Consider the following 20,817-nt stretch of genomic DNA (forward strand, 5'->3'; position numbering starts at 1 on the left):
ATATTGATTGCTGTGTATGTTTTTCTCAAGGTATTTTCCCTTTAAGTTACATTCTTTTTATTTTAAGGATTTATTATACATATAACCATAATCTAACTTTGCTGTTTGTTTTAGCTTCAGTGTTATCCTGCAAAATATTTTCTTGGTCTCTTATTTGATTTTTGTATGTATACTGTTAATTTTTATTCCTTTGGTCTTCATTTTAGGATTACAATTAATTTGATAATAGAAAATGTCATATGTTTTTATGGCTTTGGGAATAATTCAGTTGGACAGAATAAAATTAGTAAGGCAGAAAGTATAGCACACAATTGCAATGACTTAGTCTTTGAGTGGGAGAAATCTGGTATTATTCAGCATACATGTGGACTGGGTAGCTTTAGATAGCAGTATGAATAATTCAGCCATAGTAGCAGGAGGGGAAACAAAGCACACAGTTATAGAAGAAGGCAGGTTGACAAATGTGGTAGTAAGAGATATGGAATCTAAGTGATCCATAAAGAGTGAAAAGAGGAGAGGGGTTCTTGGATATTCGTAGAAAGAAAAGAACACTAGTATGAAATAATAATAATCTTGGCATAGAAGACAAAGTGTTCAGCAAAATGTAGAAATGCAAAATGTAGATATTGCTGTCAGGACTGAGGGCCCTTTTGAGCTTTGTGACCATCACTTCACATAACAGTCATCATGCTTGTATTTTTTTCAGTCAGGCTGAGGCACTGGGATACAGGCATAGAATAGATAAGGAACTGGAGTTACCCAGCCTGGCTTTTGCAAGGTGAGTATGACCAAGACAAATAGAGGCCATGTAAAGGGTGTGTGTAAAAGACACACGCTCATGGGCCATAGTCTCTCAGTTAGGTAAGGAGGAATAAAGCCATGGAGTTCATTTACAGAGAAACTGTGCATCTCAGTGGATACAAGAGGGAGTGAGATAAGGTAGTACCCAAAGAGTAGGATGCTTTTCAAAGAGCTTAATTCTTGAAACTGAGATTTTGGAGGGAATGTCCTTGTTGGTAATGACATGATCTAGACTAAGACCATGGAAAGGCTGTGATGGGATGTAGGACAAGTCCAAACGAGAAGTGCAGGTCAGAGGTTGAGATCCAGGGCACTAAACAGGTCCACTATATAGATATTAGGGTCATACAGACACACAAGAAATGATGACTGGAGTGATGGTGAGGAGAAAAAAGCAGTGTTTTGTGGAATCAAATATCAATAGTCATTTCCAGTAAGCCTGTGTTTTAGAAGGTTCCCCTTAACCTTATTTGATAGTGGCCGCTTCTTCATATCTTACCAATACCAAGTATTATCAATATGCTTAATCTTTATCTGTTTCCTTTATGAAAAACAATTATTTTGGGATTGAATTTTCATTTTCTAATATGAATACAATTGTTCATTTTTTCCTACATAGTATTCCTTTTCCATTAATTACCTGCCCATTTTTCTACTCATGTGTTCACCTTTTATTAGCTATTTGAAAGAAATCCTCCTGGAATAGAAAAATTTTCCTATTTCTGAACTATTTTCTGAACTATCAACTATCTTGCAAGTATTTTCCAATTATTTTTATATTGACATTTTAGTGAAGTATTAATAAATTTTTCCATTTTTGAAAATAAACATTACATTTAATGTAGTTATTTATTAATTAATTATAAATTAAGCATCAGATTGATATATTTATTTGGAGTAAATCTTTCTTTTCCACAATGGATAAAAACTCATCATAGATGAGTTAAATATATTTTTGAAAATTCTATAGTGGCTGTAGTTAGCTCAAGAAAAAAATGTATCTTAAATATAAAAGTATTTTTTTAATTGTTGTTCAGTTACAGTTGTCCTGCCTTTTTCCCATTGCTTCCCCCTACCTTGTTTCCCTCCACTCCCATAGTCAATCCCCTGCATTGTCCATGCCCATGAGTCTGCCATTCATGTCCCTTTGCTTGCCCCTTCCCTTTCTTTCCCCCATTATCCTATTTCTCCCTCCCCTCTGGTCACTGTCAGTTTGTTCTTTATTTCCAAATCTCAGGTTCTATTTTGCTCATTTGTTTGTTTAGCTGATTAGGTTCTACTTTTTAAGTACAGAAGTCTTTTAATAAAAATTTCATTTGAATATCTTAGGTTCTCAGTAGCAACCACTTACATATTACAGATAGTACTACTTCAGATAAATTTGTTGGTTTTTTTAGTAGAAAACGAGAGTAAATAATATAATGCTAAGAGAAATGGAAGTTTATTGACTATTTTCTGGACTGACAAAAAGATATTAAAGATTCACAAGTGAAATGCTTTTAAGGGAAAAATAATTTAGGAGGTATCTGTACATTGATTTTTTTCCTATGTTAGAACTTCTATGATAACATGCTTTGCTAAAATTTTTATTTATTGTCTTTCTTCAAGGGTAATGGATGCTAAGTTGCTATATAACACAACAGAATTTTTTGTATATTAAATTGATAATACTTATCTGGTGGCAGCATTCAGTATCATGAAATTTAAATATGTATGATGCTATTGCTATCTGCTTTTGGAAAATACTGTGTGGTACTTTGTTTTGAAGGAAGAAATAAATGAACCAATAGGAGACAAGTAATGAGACAGTAAAGAGAATAGGGTGAATTCCCAGATTTCCAAAGAATTGTACTATTTCATGGCACCATTCATCTTCAAATTAACGTATGCATATTGAGTCACCAAAAATACATGAGAAGATAATTAATCATATATTGTGGTATTGGTAGTTTGTTTAGCCAATTCTTTTGTCCTTTGAATGGTGAATTTCAGCTCTAATATAAAACACTAAGGTTGATAATAAAAGTAGGGGTCTCAGCATTATCGCTTGTTTAGGGTAAGAGTTAATAGGGAAATACAAAGACTCATTAGCATGACTCCCCAGCTGAGTAAGACGTTGGTATGAAGCAGAACTAGCAAGTGATAACTTCTAATACAGTGGGGCAAAAGTAGGTTTACAGTTGTGAGTATGCAAAACAGTTTACTCTTATTTTGTTGTTTATTAATTATTGTATTATTTGCCATATGAACAGCTCTAAACCTACCTTTCCCCCACCTAGTATGTGTAATTGAGGTCTCTGAAGAAGTGCAGATGGTCAAACACCATTGCTGAAATTGAAAGGAGGGAGAGAAAATCTAATATATATGTAGGTGGAGTCTCTGAGGAAGGAAAACAAAACAAAAAATAGAACTTATATTTAAAGCTATAATAAAGGAAAACTTTATGAACACCAAAGAAAAAGTCCTCAGGACCACTTGATACTGGAAAAATCAACCTGGAATTGTTAACTCTAAAACTGATCCTAGCAAAATTATTAGATTTTAAAGATAAAGAAAACATCCTAAGGTCTTTGGACATAAAGAACAAAGGGGAAAAAATATGTTGCCTGAGATTTCTCAAGAAATATATCAAGGCAACATTAGTAAAGTAGTATTTTGAAGAAACTCAAGAGAAAAGTGTAAACCAAGGATCTTATATTCACAAGCCCTTCATGAGGACACTACTAGCAAAAGGACTTTATCTATCAAGAGATGACTGAGGAAACTCAGCTGAAGAATTTATGCTGAGCACATAATCAATTTAATTGTAAATCTAAGACTAAAGCAAAGGTGATAGCCCTGGCTGGTGTAGCTCAGTGGATTGAGTGCAGGCTGCAAACCAAAGTGTCGCAGGTTCGATTCCCAGTCAGGGCACAGGTCTGGGTTGCAGGCCACAGCCCCCAGCAACCACACATTGATGTTTCTCTCTCTCTCTCTTTCTCTCTCCCTTCCCTCTCTAAAAATAGGTAAATAAAATCTTTAAAAAAAAAACAAACAAAGGTGATAAAGATGGGGACAAAAGAAAAATATAGTATATAAATGTTATATGTTCTGACAAAGAAAAATATACGACTTATATATGTGGTCACTCATCAGATCACAATAAAAGCATTAGTAAATCCCATGAGGTAAAAATGTAAAAAATACTCTGACCAAAATGCACTGAAATAGAAATTATTTTTTAAATGAATCCTACCTGATAAAATAAACAGAAACCCTTTATTCTTGAATAAAAGAAAAAAATAAAAACTCAAAGTGTAAAATTTTATAAAAATAACAAAAATACAGCCTATATTATAGGTTATGTTTTAAGTACAGAACAGAGGAAAATATTAATATATAGCTTTAAACATTATATCAATAAAATATATAAATGAAAATAAATAAATCGTATTCTCAACTTAAAGATCTAGAAAAAAGTAAGTAAGCCAAATAAATGCAAAGACATAAACATAAATACATACGTAAATGAGGAAGAATAAAAATAGAAAGACACTAAAGTCAAAATCCTAGTTTTTGAGAAATATAAATAAATTAGACAAATCATCAGCTAATTTAACCAATAAAAGAAGGAGAAAGCACAAATATATCAAATACCAAATGAAAAGTGAAAAATAGCCACTGGAACAAAGGAATTTTTAAAATGTATGAGACTATTATGTAAAACTATATACAAATAAGTTTGAAAACTAAATAAAATTGATAATTTTCTAGAAAAGTACAATAAGCCAACTTTATTTCTTTGTGGAAATAGATCTGTTTAAACTTTATCTGTGTAGTGGGCAAATTTGACATATTTATGCAAAGGCATTAAATTAAATATTAGCAGACAGAATCCAAGCCCATATTAAAAACTAATTCATCATGGTCAAATGGAATTTAGTTCAAGGTTGAAAGGTACTATGGTCTTAGTGTTGGTTATTTTTCTCCCTCAAATTCTACATGTTGAAAGCTAATGTTCAATGGGATGGTGCTGGGAAATGGGGCTTTTGGAAGGTGATTATGTCATAAGGGCAAAGCCCCACATGAATGGGATTATTGCCCTTATTTAAAAAAAAAAAAAAAACAAGAAAATGCCCTTCCCTTTCCACTCTGAGGATATAAGGTACCAGCCTGCAAACAAGAAAGGGCTTAGATGATGAACTTCTTATCATGCAGAACTGTGAGAAATGAATGTTTGTTGTTTACAAGTCACCCAGTCTATATGGTACTTTGTTATAGCAGCCCAAACAGACTAAGACAAAAGGCTAGTTTAATATTAGGAAATCCAATAATATCATATAACATATTAATAGATATAAGAAGGAAAAGAATATAATAATCTCCATAGATGTGGGAAAAGGATATGACAACATTCAAAACACATTGCTGAAAAAACCATTCAGGAAAGTGGAAGTTGATGGATATTTCCTTAACATATTTCATAAAAAGAATTATGTTTGTCTATATATGTAAGTGTATATACATGAAATATGATATATATGAAACAGAGACATACTACAAATCTGGCAAATCTTAACCATTGTTGAGTCTGAGTAAAGTCTGAGTGTTTTTCATACTATTTTTACAACTTTCATTTTTACATTATAATAAATCTTATAAAATTTATTATTTCTGAATAATAGAGATAAAGATGGAATACAATGTCATTTTCTACAGCTGTTATCTAGTCCAAGCCTTTGATCCTTTTTAACCACATTATTGTACTAGTCTTCTTACATACTGGTTCTCGTAACAACCACATTCTCTGTTACTGCCACTTATGAGGTATATTTCAGTGATGACATTTATATACTATTATGTCACTGGGTTTTCCAACAAAACAAAACCTGGAAGGAAAGTGGAGTTACATTCTCATTTTGTGTTGGAGGAAACTGAGCCAGCTGAGGACAAAATGGCTTTTTGAAGGTGACAAGACCGCTAAGTGGCACAGCCATGACTGAAGGCCATGTCTTCTAACTCCCTTGCTTTCTGAAGTTTGTCCTCCAATGTAGCCATTTAACCCAGAAAACAGATTATTCTTTCGGTATACTTTTATTTAAATGTGGGAACAATGCCCAAGGCTTCTTTTGTATCCCTATAGCACATGGAACACTGGTTTGCACATAATAAGCAACAAGACTATTGAATTGGGTTATATTATAATGTAGTGTGAATAAATGGGGAAAGAGAAAGAGTAATAGTCTGCACTGAATTAGTTCTCTGGATATATTGATTCTATTTGTCTGAACTTTTGCCTAAACAGTAAAATTTATTAGCTAACACAATGAAAAAGTTAGATAAATGAATATGTGCAAAAGATTGATTATACAAAGGTAGTATTTAAAATGTAATTAAAAGATGCAAAATTACTAGCTTTTTACTTTTTTAGGTGGGAATTCTATTGATGGTAAATTCTAAATAGGGTAAATATGCCAAGGAGCTTATTATGTCTTTCACAGTCTGTTTTGATAAATGTTTATCTAGACACAGTGTAGTTAATTAACATCATGTAACTTTTTGGTCATAAATCTTCAAGTACATAAAGTACTGTCAGTTGCTGACTATTGCTTACAGGATGAGGTTAATTTTCACTAAGCAAACATTTTATTAACTATAGTATACATGAAGTGTGCATTTTTCATATTTCTACATGCCCTCTGTACGTCCTCTTTGGAGAAGTGTCTATTCAGGTCTTTTGCCCTTTTCTTAATTGGGTTGTTTGTCTTCCTGGCATTGAGTTGTATAAGTTTTGTATATATTTTGTGTATCAAACCTGTGTCAGATGTATCATTGGCAAAAAATGTTCTCCCACACAATGGAGAACATTCGTCTTGCTGATGGTTGCTTTAGTTGTACAGAAGCATGCAGAGGACCTGTAGACATATGAAAAAATGTTCAACATCACAAATCATTAGAGAAATGCAAATTAAATCCTCAGTGAGATATCACTTTACATCTGTCTGAATGGCTACCATCAACAAGTCAACAACCAACAAGTGTTGGCAAGGATGTGGAGAAAAGGGGGCCCTAATGCACTGTTGATGGGACTGCAGTCTGGTGCAGCCACTGGAAAATGATGTGAAGTATCCCTAAAAAATGAAAAATGGAACTCCCTTTTGACCCAGTGATACCATTTCTGGGTATATACCCCAAGGATCCCAAAACACCAATACAAAAAATATATGCACCTCTAAGTTTATAGCAGCACTATTTACAATAGCCAAGATTTAGATTCAGCTCAAGTGCTCATCAGCAGATGAGTGGTACATTTACACAACAGAATAGTATGCATTAGTTAAAAAGAAAAAGAAAAGAAACTCATATTTTGCAACAGCTTGGATGGATCTGGAGAGAATTATGCTAAGTGTATTAAGCCAGTCAGTGAAAGACAAATACCACATGATCTCAATATAAGTGATATCTAAGGAGCACAATAAACTAACAAACAAAATAGTAACAGAAGCTTAGATACATAAGACAGACTGACAGCTGCTGGAAAGGGGGTGGGAGAGGAGGATGGGATGAAAGATGGTGAAAGGATTAACCAAAAAACATTTGTGCACAGCCCATGGACATGGACAATATGGGGACTGGCTTGGGGAGGGGGAGGGTAGGGCTGGCTAGAGGTGAGGAAAGGAAAAATAAGTGGGAACAACTGTAAAAGCATAAACAATAAAAATAAAATTTTTGAACAGTGTGCATGTCATAGGTATCCAGCTGGATAAACTTTCACACACTAAACTCACATGTTAAGAGAACACAGAAGCCCCTGCCATGCTCTTCTACAGTCATTACCCAAATCTTGCTGAGAAAGGTTCTTGCTACTTCAACTTCTGAGCCATACAATAGTTTTGCTTGTTCTGAAACTTTATACTAGTCAAATTGTAGGGTATATTCTGTTTTGTACATTCAGCATTCTTTTTATTATTTTACACAAAAATGTTTGATGCATATTGTTGCATCAAATTATATTTTATTGTTACTATTGTGTTCCAATGCACAAATATGATGCATTTATGATTTTACTGTTGAGATTTATTTGGGTAATTTCTGCTTATAGGCTATTATGAATAATGCTGCTCTGAATGTTCTTATATACAACTTTAAGTGAGATATGTAAATATATCTGTCACGGATATTCTCAAGGAGTGGACTTACCAGGGATGCATATGTCCAGTACAGTAGGTACGGCAAAATAGTCTTCCAAAGCAGCTACACCAATTCCTTTCCCCACCAATAGTGTACAAAAGTTACAATAACTCCACATCTTCACCAACTTGATATTGTCTCTTTTTTATTCTAGACATTTTGGTCAGTATGTAATAGTGATTTGAATAAAATTGTGGTTTAATTGTCACTTTCCTTGTGGCTAATAAAGTGAAGAATCTTTTCATTAGCTTGTTGGCCATTTGGATTTCTTTTGAGAACTGCATTTTCAATCTTTTGCCCATTTTTCATTGAGTTGTTGTCTGACATTTTCTTAATATTTTAAAATTCTTTCTGTATTGTAAATGTTACCCTTTTGTTGAATACTTCTATTGGAAATGTTCTCTCAATCTATTGCTTGCTGTTTTACTCTCTTAATGTCTTTCAATACATAGAAGTTCTTAATTATAATTCTAACTGTAATTTATTGATAACTTCCTTTTTAGTGATGTTTTTGTCCTATTTATGTGATCTTTGTATACCCAAGATTATGAAAATAGTCTCCCGTGTTTTTCCACAGCTTTATTGTTTTACCTTTCAATTTTAGAGCTATAATTCCCCTAAAACTTATTTTTTGTGTACCAAACCACCATTGAGGAAGTTGTATGATGTAAAAAAAAGAGCTTAGATCCTAAAGTCAGACAGATCTAAAGAATATAATAACACATGTGAAAGTGCATGCCCAAGGATACACAGAGCATTGTTTCTTAGAAACAGTGACGGTGTAAATCTAATTTTAAATGGTGATGTAAATCTATTTTTGTTGACCTGAAAAAATGTTGAGTGAAAGGAGAGGGCTATACAACATAAAGTATTTAGACAAATTGTATACATACACATTTATAAATAGATAAATTTAGAGTGTTATCTTAAAGGGTATTCAGTCAATCACAGTTCAACAGCATATCTGTGAACTGTGGAATTTCTAGTAATCTTTATTTGTTCTTTGAACTTTTCTATATTGTTTTAATTTTTCAATAAAGACTTTGTAATGAAAATTTCAAAATAAATATGAAAAAATCATTATTATTAAAATACAAGCAAATACATAGAAGAAAAAGGTCATCCAGAGATAACCACAATAATCTCTTGGATTTTTTCATTCAATCTTTTTTCTTGGCATATATATGTGGCTGTTTCATCCCTTAATAAAAACTGTAGTTCCTATTTAATGAGACTTCTGAATCTAGTATAAGTCTGATCTGAGGGAGAGAGAGGCTTTAACCTAGGACTGCCTTGTGTCCTATAAATAGATTTATTGCTATGAGGAAGAATAGTGATTCCTGATAAACTGTATGGCTTTTAAGCTTTATCTCCATACTGTTACAAAAGAATGAACTAATACCTCCACATTTTTGCATATTTATTATTGAAGCCAGTCAGTTGGCTTATGTACCTTGCCTTCCTATCAAAATATGACTGAATATGACAATTATCCAGTGCTCAGCAAATTTTTCTCTCATGACTCTGCATGTATTGTTTCATTATTCCATAGCTTCTAGTGAATAGAAAAGTCACAGGCCAACCTATTGTAATTGTATATGTTTGTTTTTTCATGTTTAAGCTATTCTTCAAATTAGTGGTTTGTTTTCCTAAATTTTCTATTTTGTTCTTTGCTGTTTCCAGTATTTTTTAAAATGAGGTATTGGTTTTTGAAAGCATAATAGATATGTATCATTAAAACAATCGGTACAAAAAATATTATGTGTAAATTTTTCATTGATACCTGATGAATCATCCTCCCCAAATATGATCACTGTTTCCATGTTCTTGTGTATTTTCATACATGTTCCAAGCATACACATGTGTATATGTACATATTTTTTTTACACAAGTGGTAATGTATCATCTCTACTCCAATGTACCTTGCTATTTTACTTAACAGTGTAATTTTGGGCTCATGCTACATAAACATTTAAACCTACCTCATTCTTTGTTGTAATTTTATTATTTTCTTTTTTTAAGGATTTTATTTATTTATTTTTAAACAGAGGGAAAAGGAGGGAAAAAGAGAGGAAGAGAAACATCAATGTGTGGTTGCTTCTTATGTGACCCCCACTGGTGACCTGGCCCACAACTCAGGCATGTGCCCTGACTGGGAATTGAACCACCAATCCTTTGGTTCTCAACCCATGCTCAATCCACAGAGCTGCACCAGCCAGGGAATAATTTTATGATTTTCAAAGGAATGAATATATAAAACATTTATTTCCATATCAATAAATAATTCAATTATCTTTAGTATTTTGCTAAGATAAATAACTCTGAACATACACTTTTTGTTTTCATGTGTACATATACTTAGAAGTGGAATTCTTAGAAGTAAAATTATCAAAAGATTTGGCATTTAAAATTTTGAAATACTTTGCCAATTTTCTCTAAAATGAAAAATGTTACAGTTTCTATTTTTTCAATCTGATAGATAAATACCATTTCATTAAATTTTTATTTCTTTAACTATGAATGAAAATATGCATTTTCACATGTATAAGGACTATTGTCTTTTTATTAAGGAGCATTCCCAAAGAAATTATCAATAAAGTAAAAAAAATTATCAGCAATAATAAAATTAAAAGTAATTAAATCTTTAGGATGTTTTGATCACTTCCACCTAAAATAAAAGTTAAGTAAAGCAATTTTTTCACATTAGTTCATGACATCAATTATTTCCCATTTACTTTGTAAGTAATGAAGAGATGATAGCAACTCAGGAAGCTGAGGGAAGAAGTTTTGCTCACATCTACCAAAAAGAGAAACCCCTACATTTTATTTTTGTATGTTGTGAATAATTGATGGAAATCAATTTTATCTAAAAAAAGAATCTAAACTACTGGTTACATTTAAATAGGTAATGAGATAATGTACAAGAAAATATAAGACATGAAATTTTGAGTCTTTTAAGGAAAAGCTACAAGCCATAAAAACAACATACTTCTGAGAAATACGTGAAACTGATTACTTGAGAGTGGCTTATATGAGCTATGTGTATATGGAAGGAAATTATGTTTATATTTTATTGACAATACTTAATAAAGATTTTATTGACATAAACAGGGCCATTTATTTTAATGCAGAAAATTAGGCTTGTCTTTTAAGACACAGCAGGGACTTTTCTCCATGTGAAGCTGTAAATCTACAAACTTGTAGACCAAACCCAGTGTTGAACAGGTCCTCTACCTGTCTGATGGCCGACTCTATTTTCAGCTAGAGTGAGCAAAAATAAAGGAATAAGCATGACAAAAGAGTTGTTTGCATTCTCTTATCCATCTGTCCATCCATCCTGCTATCCATCTATGGTTCTAACGAGACAAGGTAGTATGCGAAATCAAGATTTTATTAAGTTGTTACATCTGTTCTTACAGAGCTTATCTAGGCAGGAAAGAAATGAGAGGCACAGTTATGGAATGTTAGGACACAGAGCCAAGGTTAGAGCCCATGCCTCATCACTCTACCACAGTCATCACATTACCACTCAAGTCCAACCTGTCCCGTTCATCCATTGCTTGTTCTTCTGCAGTAGCTTCCTCTATGCACCTCCTGCTTCCACTTTTGCATCCCTATAACCTCTCCTTCAGATAGCAACCAAAGTGAAGTTTTATAATGAATGTTAGGCCAAAATCCTCCATTGGTATATCATAACTCTTAGTGGGAGCAGTCCTTATCATAGACTATAAGATCATATGTGACCTGGCCTTGGTTTCTCTCTGAAGTTATTCTCACCACTCTTGCTCACTGACTCTGCTTTAGACTCATTCACTTCCTTGCATCACTTTGAACTTGTTAAGTGCACTGTGTTGTTTGAGGGCCACTTCACGTGCTGTATCTTCTACACAAAATGCTCTTCCAGGAGTTGTCTACATGTTTGACTCTCTAACTTCACTCAGTTCTGTTTCCTGTCACCTCATTGGAGATCTTTCCTGAATGCCCTATAGAAAAAGGCATTCTCAGCACATCTAATCCCTTACTCTGCATTAATTTTTGTTCCTACTTTCCACTCTAACACTTATTACTACCTCATATTATATTAAGTGATTTTTATTGTCTGCCTCTTCTTACTACAAATAAATTCCAACATGACAGGAACACTGTTTTTCTCTTTGCCGTACTCTCATTATATAGAATAGTGCCTGGTTCATAGTAGATAGTCAATAGATATAAGTTGCCTAAATAAATGAAATCCACATTTCAGTCCCTTGTTCTAGCACTCACAAAAATACACTGTAGTACATCTATTGCTAGGACTCTGGGTAAAAACACAATGTGAGTAAATCGTGTTTTTATTGCTTTCTTTATACCTTTGCTTCAGGACTTGTCAGTTCATAACCATAGCTTCTTTGGATACTTACATTGCACCATTATATTCCAGACTATTGGCCATTCTGTCTTGTTGAACATTTGTTCCCATTTCATCCCATTTTTTAAATGTTATTAACTATCCATCTCTAGTTTTCTAGATTGTGTGGGTCTGCCTCCATACTGCTTCCTAATTTTCCGAGGTCTATGGCTCAGACAAGTTATGTAGCATTCTTCCAAGTCATACCATGAAATGGTATATTCTGTCTTCTGAGTGTTATGGGAGGGTAGCTCCAGTTTTTTGTTTGGCCAGAAAATCCTTCACAGATGGAAGAGTTGGTGTCATGGATGAAGATTACAGGGAAATGTTCATATTGTACTGTTTAATTTTGGCAAAGAAACATTTGAAGTCATAAAACATGATTGAATTGCACAGCCCATTTGTGGATGAATATTTTTACCCAGAAATAGAAGTTTAACTTTTGGGTGACACAAAAAGGGATTCAGAGAGTTTTGGTTCCAATGGGAAAAAATGGTCTTACTCTAAACCCACCAGCCTAGGTTTGTGGGTTACAGATATGCACCAGAATCCTGAGCAGATACATCAGGGAGTATGTCTATGAAGTATGCCTGACCCCTCTCTCCCAGTTTAATGAAGTTGGGAAGCCTGGATTCATTCTGGGATTCTGCTGACAGAGTAGTTGTAATTCCGAGTAGGACTGCCAGCTACTCCTCTCAAGGGTAAAGCTGCTCTGGCATCAGATTCAGTGGTCATGCAGTAAGGCAATATTTTATTAATTTGCTTGGCTTTTTTTTCTAGTGTTTTGCTAGGACTTAGTTATCAGAAATGTGTCATAAAAGAAACTTCAACATTGCCTTTCTTACCCTACAAAAATTCATGGTATTTGTTCCTTCATAGTCATTAATTCTTAAGAAAATTGTGTACAATAGTGTAATATTATGGATAAGTTTTTTTTCTTGTTTGCTGATTTTTCTTTCTGTAAGTTTCACATTGGTCTAAATTCCTTTTTGCTGACATGTTATATATAGTCATTTATTCTTTAAATTGTTATTTCATTTCTCCAAGCTTTATACCTTGTTAATGCCATAGCTTACTTTGGCTGCCAGAATTTTAGGTGATTTCTCACTCTAAAGATGTGCTGGTAATATAAGATCTCTATAGAGTTGCTCTAAAATGGAAAATCATAGTTTATTCTTTTTTTTTACTTCTAGTTACATGGCTCAGTATTCTCAGTATATTAGAAAAAGCCCATGAGCCTCATCAATATATTGTTAATATGAACTTATGTTATCTTTGATAGCTGTTTATATGTATATATTATATATAAAAGTCTAATGCATATTTATTTTTAGAACCAAAAGTTCTAGGCAATAAAGTTTTATGTTTGTGAGCATATATCTCACAAATCATCAATGCATTGAGCCTCTAATACTGGTTTTTTTTTTATTTGATATTCCTTCCAGAATTTCAAGATCACTGCCTCTTAGAGATAGAGTAGTCTATCAAACACTCAGACAGATGTCTGAGATAGTCCTACCAAATTGTGTGCTGCTAACTATAGGACAACACAGAGTCCTATAGTTAGTGGTTATGCAATAAAATGAAGCCACAAACTAAGAACTAGAAAATGACAATGTGATGATTTATGGCAGCTGATATGGTTTTGTTTTTTTTCCACAGTCAAGTTGGATTTATTCTAGTGATACAAAATTGGTTGAATATACACAAATTAGTTAATGCTATACACCAAATTAAGAGAATAAAAAATAAAAATCTATGATCACTCCGATAGATGCATAAAAAGCATTTAACAAAATTTAACATTCATGATATAATCTCTCAACAAACGAGGTATAGAAGGAGTGTACCTAATCATAATAAAAGTCATATATAACAAACCCGAAGCTAATATCTTACTTAATGGTGAAAACAGAAAGATTTTCCTCTAAGATTAGGAACAAGATAAGGATGCTTGTTTTTAACACTTCTGTTCAACATAGTATTAGGAGTTCTAGTCAGAGCAATTAGGCAAAAGGAAAAAAAACACCATTATTTCTACACAGTATTAGAATTATATAAGGAGTTATCTTAGCTGCCCTTCTAAACAACTTGGAGATAGGAACAGTGCTTAGGACAGACTCTTGTACAATTTTAATGAAGCATTTTATTCTGATAGTAAAATATTCATATTTCTCATGTAACTTCAGATTAAATTTTGTACAAAACTGTCATACTTCTGTTTGGAAAAGTAATTAAATGTTTATTTTGTAAAAGTAATGAGCTAGTTAAAAATTTGTTGCCAAATTAAAAATGTAGGAGAATTAATGGCTGGATAAACTCCAGGAGTCATTCACATGCTATGAGGTAAATACAGTTTTGTCAATGTTGTCTAGCCCCAATCAGGAGATAATTTAGGTAGAATTAAAGATAACTTAGAGTATAGTTTTGAATTTGATATTATAATCTCCTACATCAATATTTGGTAGGCAATAGTTAGGATATAACTGTAGTTTATTTGAGTGGTGTCCTTATATAATTATACATTATGGGAGGGATATATGAGGACATGAGAAAAGAAGACATATGGATTTGAAACAGTAACAGCTCAGTTTTTATAGAATCATTTAAATGATAATAATAACTATTCAGGATATAGCTGAGAGCCCACAAGTATGAAACAAAGCTGACAGGAAGACGAAAAGTTATATTAGTCTGTCCACAACACCTGTATATTTTACTTTTATGGTTTTTCTTCTCTCAGAGCCTATATAGTATTTTCTTAACATGAACTTAAGTTTGGTTAACTGATTTTCTCTGTGACGATGAATTAATTCTCAGTGTGGTCTGCCAGAGGTACTTATGCTAATATAGTACCACAAAGCAAGAGTACAACCTTGCTTTGTGTGTATATATGGAAATGTGTGTGTATATGAAAATTAGAAAGAGTAGTTTGGAGGTTAATTAATCAATTAATAAGTGGGTCCCAATATGTGAAAATATTTTTGTGATGTAATAGAATATAATCCCATGTAGCCTAACTCCATACAATTTAGCACAGTACCATTTTGTTTATTTCTTATTTGTACAAGTAGGCACACTGGTCTCTTCCCCCTTATCCACTAGGGATATGTTCTAAGACCCTTGGTGTATACCTGAAACCGCAAATAATACCAAGCCCTATACATGCAATGTTTTTTCTTAACCATATATTTTTAAACATACTTTTTTAATTAAATGAAGCACTTCACAGCTTATCTTTAGCATGTTTGAATTGTCTGTATCACCACTCTGGCACTTGGGGGGTATTATTAAGTAAAGTAACGGTTACTTAAACTCTGACACTGTGATACCACTGACAGTGATCCCATAGTAGAGCTGACTGCTCAGCGACTAGTGCAGGGAGTGTATATTGTGTGAATATGCTGGACCAAAGGGATGACCCGCATCCTGGGGGGGAAAGAGTAGGACATAGTGATGCATCAAGCTATGCAGAACTGCATGCAATTTAAAAGGTATGAATTGTTTATTTCTAGAATTTTATGTTTAATATTTTCAGGCTATGGGTAACTGAATTGATGGAAAGCAGAACTGCAGATTTGGAGGTGGGAGGATTACTGTATTTCTGATTAGGCAACTGTCCTCTGAGAAGTGGCTCAGAGACCCAGACTTCTACCCTCCAGTAGCTCTGTGAGCCCCTTGTTCCTTGCAATCCTCAGCTGGATCTTTGGAAGGTGGCCAGTAAATGAGGGAAAACCAAGAATTTACAAGAGGTGTTTCAGGGCAAGGCTGGGAGTGACATACATTACTTTGGCCCAAAATGCAGTCATACAGGATATACCTGTTGCTAGGAAGGTTGGGAAATGTAGTCTGGTTGTATGCCTGGGAGGAAAAGGACATTATTTGGTCATTAGTTTAACCTGCCACAAATACTGAGGTTTGTGATGATTACAAATTACTACTGAAAAATGTTTAAATTATAGTTAATACTTGCTACTTAAGGACAAGCATTACAGGAGCATAGACTTTTCATTTTTGTTTTCATTTCCCCTAAGATTAAAGCTACATCACTAACTAAACAAACTGAAAATTCTGCTGTATCAGCGAAAGTGCATAATGCATGTAAAGATGTCAATTACTCTATTGTTGAATTGGCAGAATATGAAAACAGATGATACTATTCTACTGTTTCTGTCTGCATAGAGCAGTAAATGTCAGTTGACAATGCATGAGAGATACGTGATTTGAATGGGGTAGAAAGTAATTGCTATGGGTGCAAAAGCAATTCTGTAAGGAGAAAGCTATTAGTGATTCTTCCAAGTATTTTTTTTACCCGGCAAAGAGACTGGTAAAATCCTGATAGTTTGACTTATCACAGCAATTTTCAACCTTATCTCATGGCACACATAAAGTACTTACTAAAATTCTGCGGCACACCAAAAAATATATTTTTTGTTGACCTGACAAAAATAGATACAATTTTTATTCATTTACACTGGATTGTTGTGCTAAGGTTGTATTGGCTGTTATCATTTTTTTATTTGACATTCTAAGGGAGAAGAGGTCAGTTCCCCTGACTAAATAGTCAGGTATGGCATGCCTTAAAAATTCTTGCAGCACACTGGTTGAAAATTGCTGAGTTACCATTATTGGGTGTATTCTTTGGAACTAGAATGGATGGTCTCTAGATTAAACCAAAATCAGATTTTGTGTATTAAGAATATAATTGTCATCCTTCCTATGTCCTTCCCCATATCATTCCACAATGGAGAGACTCGGGATTTGGGGGGAAAGGCGGTGTGGCCTGGCCTATGTGCAGCTACAGAACACTAGGTATTTACAAGTGCTTCTTTCCTGGACTGTGGACATGCGGAGAGCTTGCAGAGTTCTCAAGAATGGGTTTGGGGACGTCTATGTTCTGAGTAGAGTGCCTGAATAAAGAAAAAGGAAAGACATCTGCAATAATGGAAAAGTGAAGTGGAAATGGGTTAAGCAAATAAACTTCAGGTGTTGCCTGAAAAACTGCTTGAAGTTGGCTTTTCCCTGCTTCCCAAAGTATCGAGGCACCTTCACTGTAAGGGGCAGAGATTGGAGAACCTTTTGTTTTATGGCACAGCATCAAGTTAAGGTTCTCTCAAACCCACTATCAAAACACAATTACAGAATTTCATGAAGTGATACATACATATTTAAGTAGTATTCCTTATAAATTTTAAGTATCACTTTATGTAACATGTGTCCTCTTACTCAAATTCTACTTATGCACTAAGCCACTAACAGCAAACCATTTCTATATTGAACTGTTCACTGAAAGCACAAAGTTGGACTACATCCATCTCTTTTAAGGGACTACATCCTCCTGTACCTGTAAAATCATGGTGCATGGCACATGTCATATAGTTACATATTATTCTTCCTCCTAAAGCTCTATGCACACGGGTGCTTCATTTTTATAGCCCCATTATCTCACATATGACCTAGCACAAAGTACATGCTCAATAAACATTTTTGGTATTCAATGGAACTGGGTTACCCTTTCCTTCAGGATTCAGTTAATGTTGTACAAACACTCTTGGAAACTCTTGGAAGAGGTAACACAGTAAGTTGGGCTCACCCCTAACATTTGCGAAGGCAAAAACACAAGCAGAGGCCCATGTGCCATAGACCTAACTAGATATGATTTCTAAATCAATCTAATAAACTTATATAAAATGTGTTCTATGTTCTATCACAACAAAAAATTATTTTTATATGTGATATTTTTTCAGAAAATATATATTTTCAACTGTATTTCAGCAAAATTACTTATTATGCTGTAATAATGAAACATTCTAAATATTTTGTGTTCTACCTACAGTGTGACAAATAATACAAACTTTTCCAAGTCACATGATGTCTATTCTATTTTACCTTTTTCATTTTAAAAAAATGTAAGGACACCCTGTCATTGAACTTTTTTTCTATTTTAAATTTTTTGCTGAGGACAACTTATTTTTTCTTTCCAATCCCAGCTTATATACATCTTTAACATTTAAAGGATTAAAAAAGTTATTGTATTTAAAATGGACATGATTTGAATATGTGTTTTATTTTTTAAATGTAATTTAAAAAACTATAAATGCAAAAATTAAAGTTTTAAATTACTTCCATGTGCTTTCTGGTATATTTCATAAATAGTTTCCAGAAAGCTATTGCCTTCTAATATATTAAAAAATAGTTATTAAAGTGAGAACAAAATGCAAGTAATATTTTATTTAAATGCATATGTAAATTTTTTGAATAAAGTTAAAATCTAATGAGTCAAATTTCATTTATCTAAATTTCAAAATAAAACTATTGGCAATTCTAGCATCCAATTGCCATCTAGTTGGGAAAGAATCAATGTCAGGCTTCAAGTATGTTGTATCTAGAGCTAATCATGTACATACAAACTATGAGAGTAATATGAATCATTTAATATTTAAAATATTCCTCAGGCAGCATGTCTACCTGTTTTGCATGCTGAATTGATTCATGAATACCTTCAAATGCACTAATTAGAGCCAAACAAAATGGGGGTTGTAAATACTTGAAATATAATATATTGGTATTATAATATAATACATTAATATGCAATAATCTATTGCATGTATGCTATTCAGAGAAAGAACCTGATGAGTTAGTTTTCCTTTTTCTTACTTAATTACTTCCATGGTTCAAATTCCTTCCATAATCCAAAGCAGTATCTGTTTCCGTTGTCAGCAATGGCAATCTGCAAACCTTGATCTCATTTGGTCAGAGTCACCCTTTGATTCTAGGACAGAGAACAAAAGACAGTCCAAAGTGCTTCTCCTAGGCTTTAGAGAACTTTAATCAGAAGAGCAGGTAGAGTCACAAGACCAGATGTGTCAAGTTCTGGTTTGCTCTGTTCCAGCACTAGGTATGGGGTCCTGAGTGACAGAGGATCCCAGAAGCTATTTAATTTTTTGAATCTGTATTTGTGCTAAGTAGAGAGCCTTCTTAATGTGTAGTTTCCAAAGCAAGAGTCTTCCCTTGTCTGGGTTTCAGTGTTGTATTGCATTAAATTCTTACCTGTGAGTTTATCAGATAAATGTTTCCTGTTAAGGTGTGGAAGGAAGGACACTAGACATCAGAAGGGGAAAGGGCAGGGGGAGAGCCAACACTGAAAGGAGGAAAGATAAAAATGAATCTGGAGGCAGTCAAAGCAAAACAGCACCCAGTTCATAATTTTGCGTGGAATTTGTTCTAGAAGTACTAGTTTATTACTCTTATTTCTGTATGGGTTCTCTCTTTTTCTCTCTTAGTTCTATAAGTTGTTTTGAAATAATCATTGTTTAGATAAACTGAAGATATTCTATTTGGGGTTGTGTTTCTTCTTGTGTTTATCATTTGAATTTAAGTCTCTGTAGTCAGGTTTTGAGAAACAAGAATATTCTCAATTTGTTTATAATAATCTAATTTCTTCATTTAGCATTTTTAGCCTGGTATATAAAGTATAGGTTGTTTCTTCTATAAATCAAAGTTCTTAGCTACCAGAGCTTCTCAGAGGGCACTTTCAACCTAAATATAGTTAGGGATATTTTAGGTTTGGTTGGGGAGAGAAGGAAGTAGAGATAAATATGTTCAGTAATATGATATCTCTATCCCCAGTGCTGTATTTACAGATCCAAATAACACTTTTAAACTACACTTTTTGAGCAAGAGAGAAAAAAAGTCACATATTAGGAAATTCTGCTAATGGAATATCTAAAAAGCCACACGGTATAAAATAATTTTAGTTGAACTTAAAAGGTGAAGAAGAAATAATCTGGATTAGAAATTAGATATATTTCCTTTCCTTTTCAACCATCTTAATGTTTTAAGTGTTAAATACTCATGTCAAAATGTGATCTACTCAGTCACATTTCCAGTATTAATCAGGGATTATGTTTCCTAGTTTAATTCATATTTTATTCATGCTTGGAGCTTTTATTCTTTCTGGCACTTTCATCAGGCCAAAAGTGGCCAAACTATGAGAGCTTGCAGATAAATAGAAAAAGATGTGTCAGAATTCTCACCTTTTTCAGGATGGCACATTAGACATTCAAGTTATTTCTCATTACTGGTTGACCTATTCCACACAGGATTTATGATTTTTACATTTTATAAAATTTCATGTTTGTCTTTAACAATTCCCTTCACCTTTATAGCAAATACACTACTATCTTCCTTGTTGAAATTCTACTGATAAAGTAGATTGGACCACGACATTGTTGGCAAACCAAATTTTATTAAATGTTTGATTTTATCTGTTATAGAACATGAAAAGCAGCGGTTATGCAAGAGCACTGATTATATGAATTTGCATTTCAAAGTGAAATGGTTTTATAATGAATATGTGCGAGAACTTCCTGCCTTCAAGGATGCCATTCCTGAATACTCCTTGTAAGTAGTGATTTTCAACCCCAAGTTTATTCTCAATTATAAGTCCGATAAAA

General features: G+C 33.4%; 1 protein-coding gene across 1 annotated transcript in view; it reads left to right on the plus strand.

Annotated features, from left to right (window-relative positions):
* Positions 1-20,817, plus strand: part of UNC13C (unc-13 homolog C) — a 469,738-nt gene that overhangs the window by 336,324 nt on the left and 112,597 nt on the right. Inside the window, 1 exon segment of the mRNA XM_028506783.2 lies at positions 20,638-20,764. Within this exon segment, the coding sequence (XP_028362584.1) occupies positions 20,638-20,764 (127 nt within the window).

The sequence above is a fragment of the Phyllostomus discolor genome, chromosome 1 (assembly GCF_004126475.2).
Source record: "Phyllostomus discolor isolate MPI-MPIP mPhyDis1 chromosome 1, mPhyDis1.pri.v3, whole genome shotgun sequence".
Lineage (NCBI taxonomy): Eukaryota > Metazoa > Chordata > Mammalia > Chiroptera > Phyllostomidae > Phyllostomus > Phyllostomus discolor.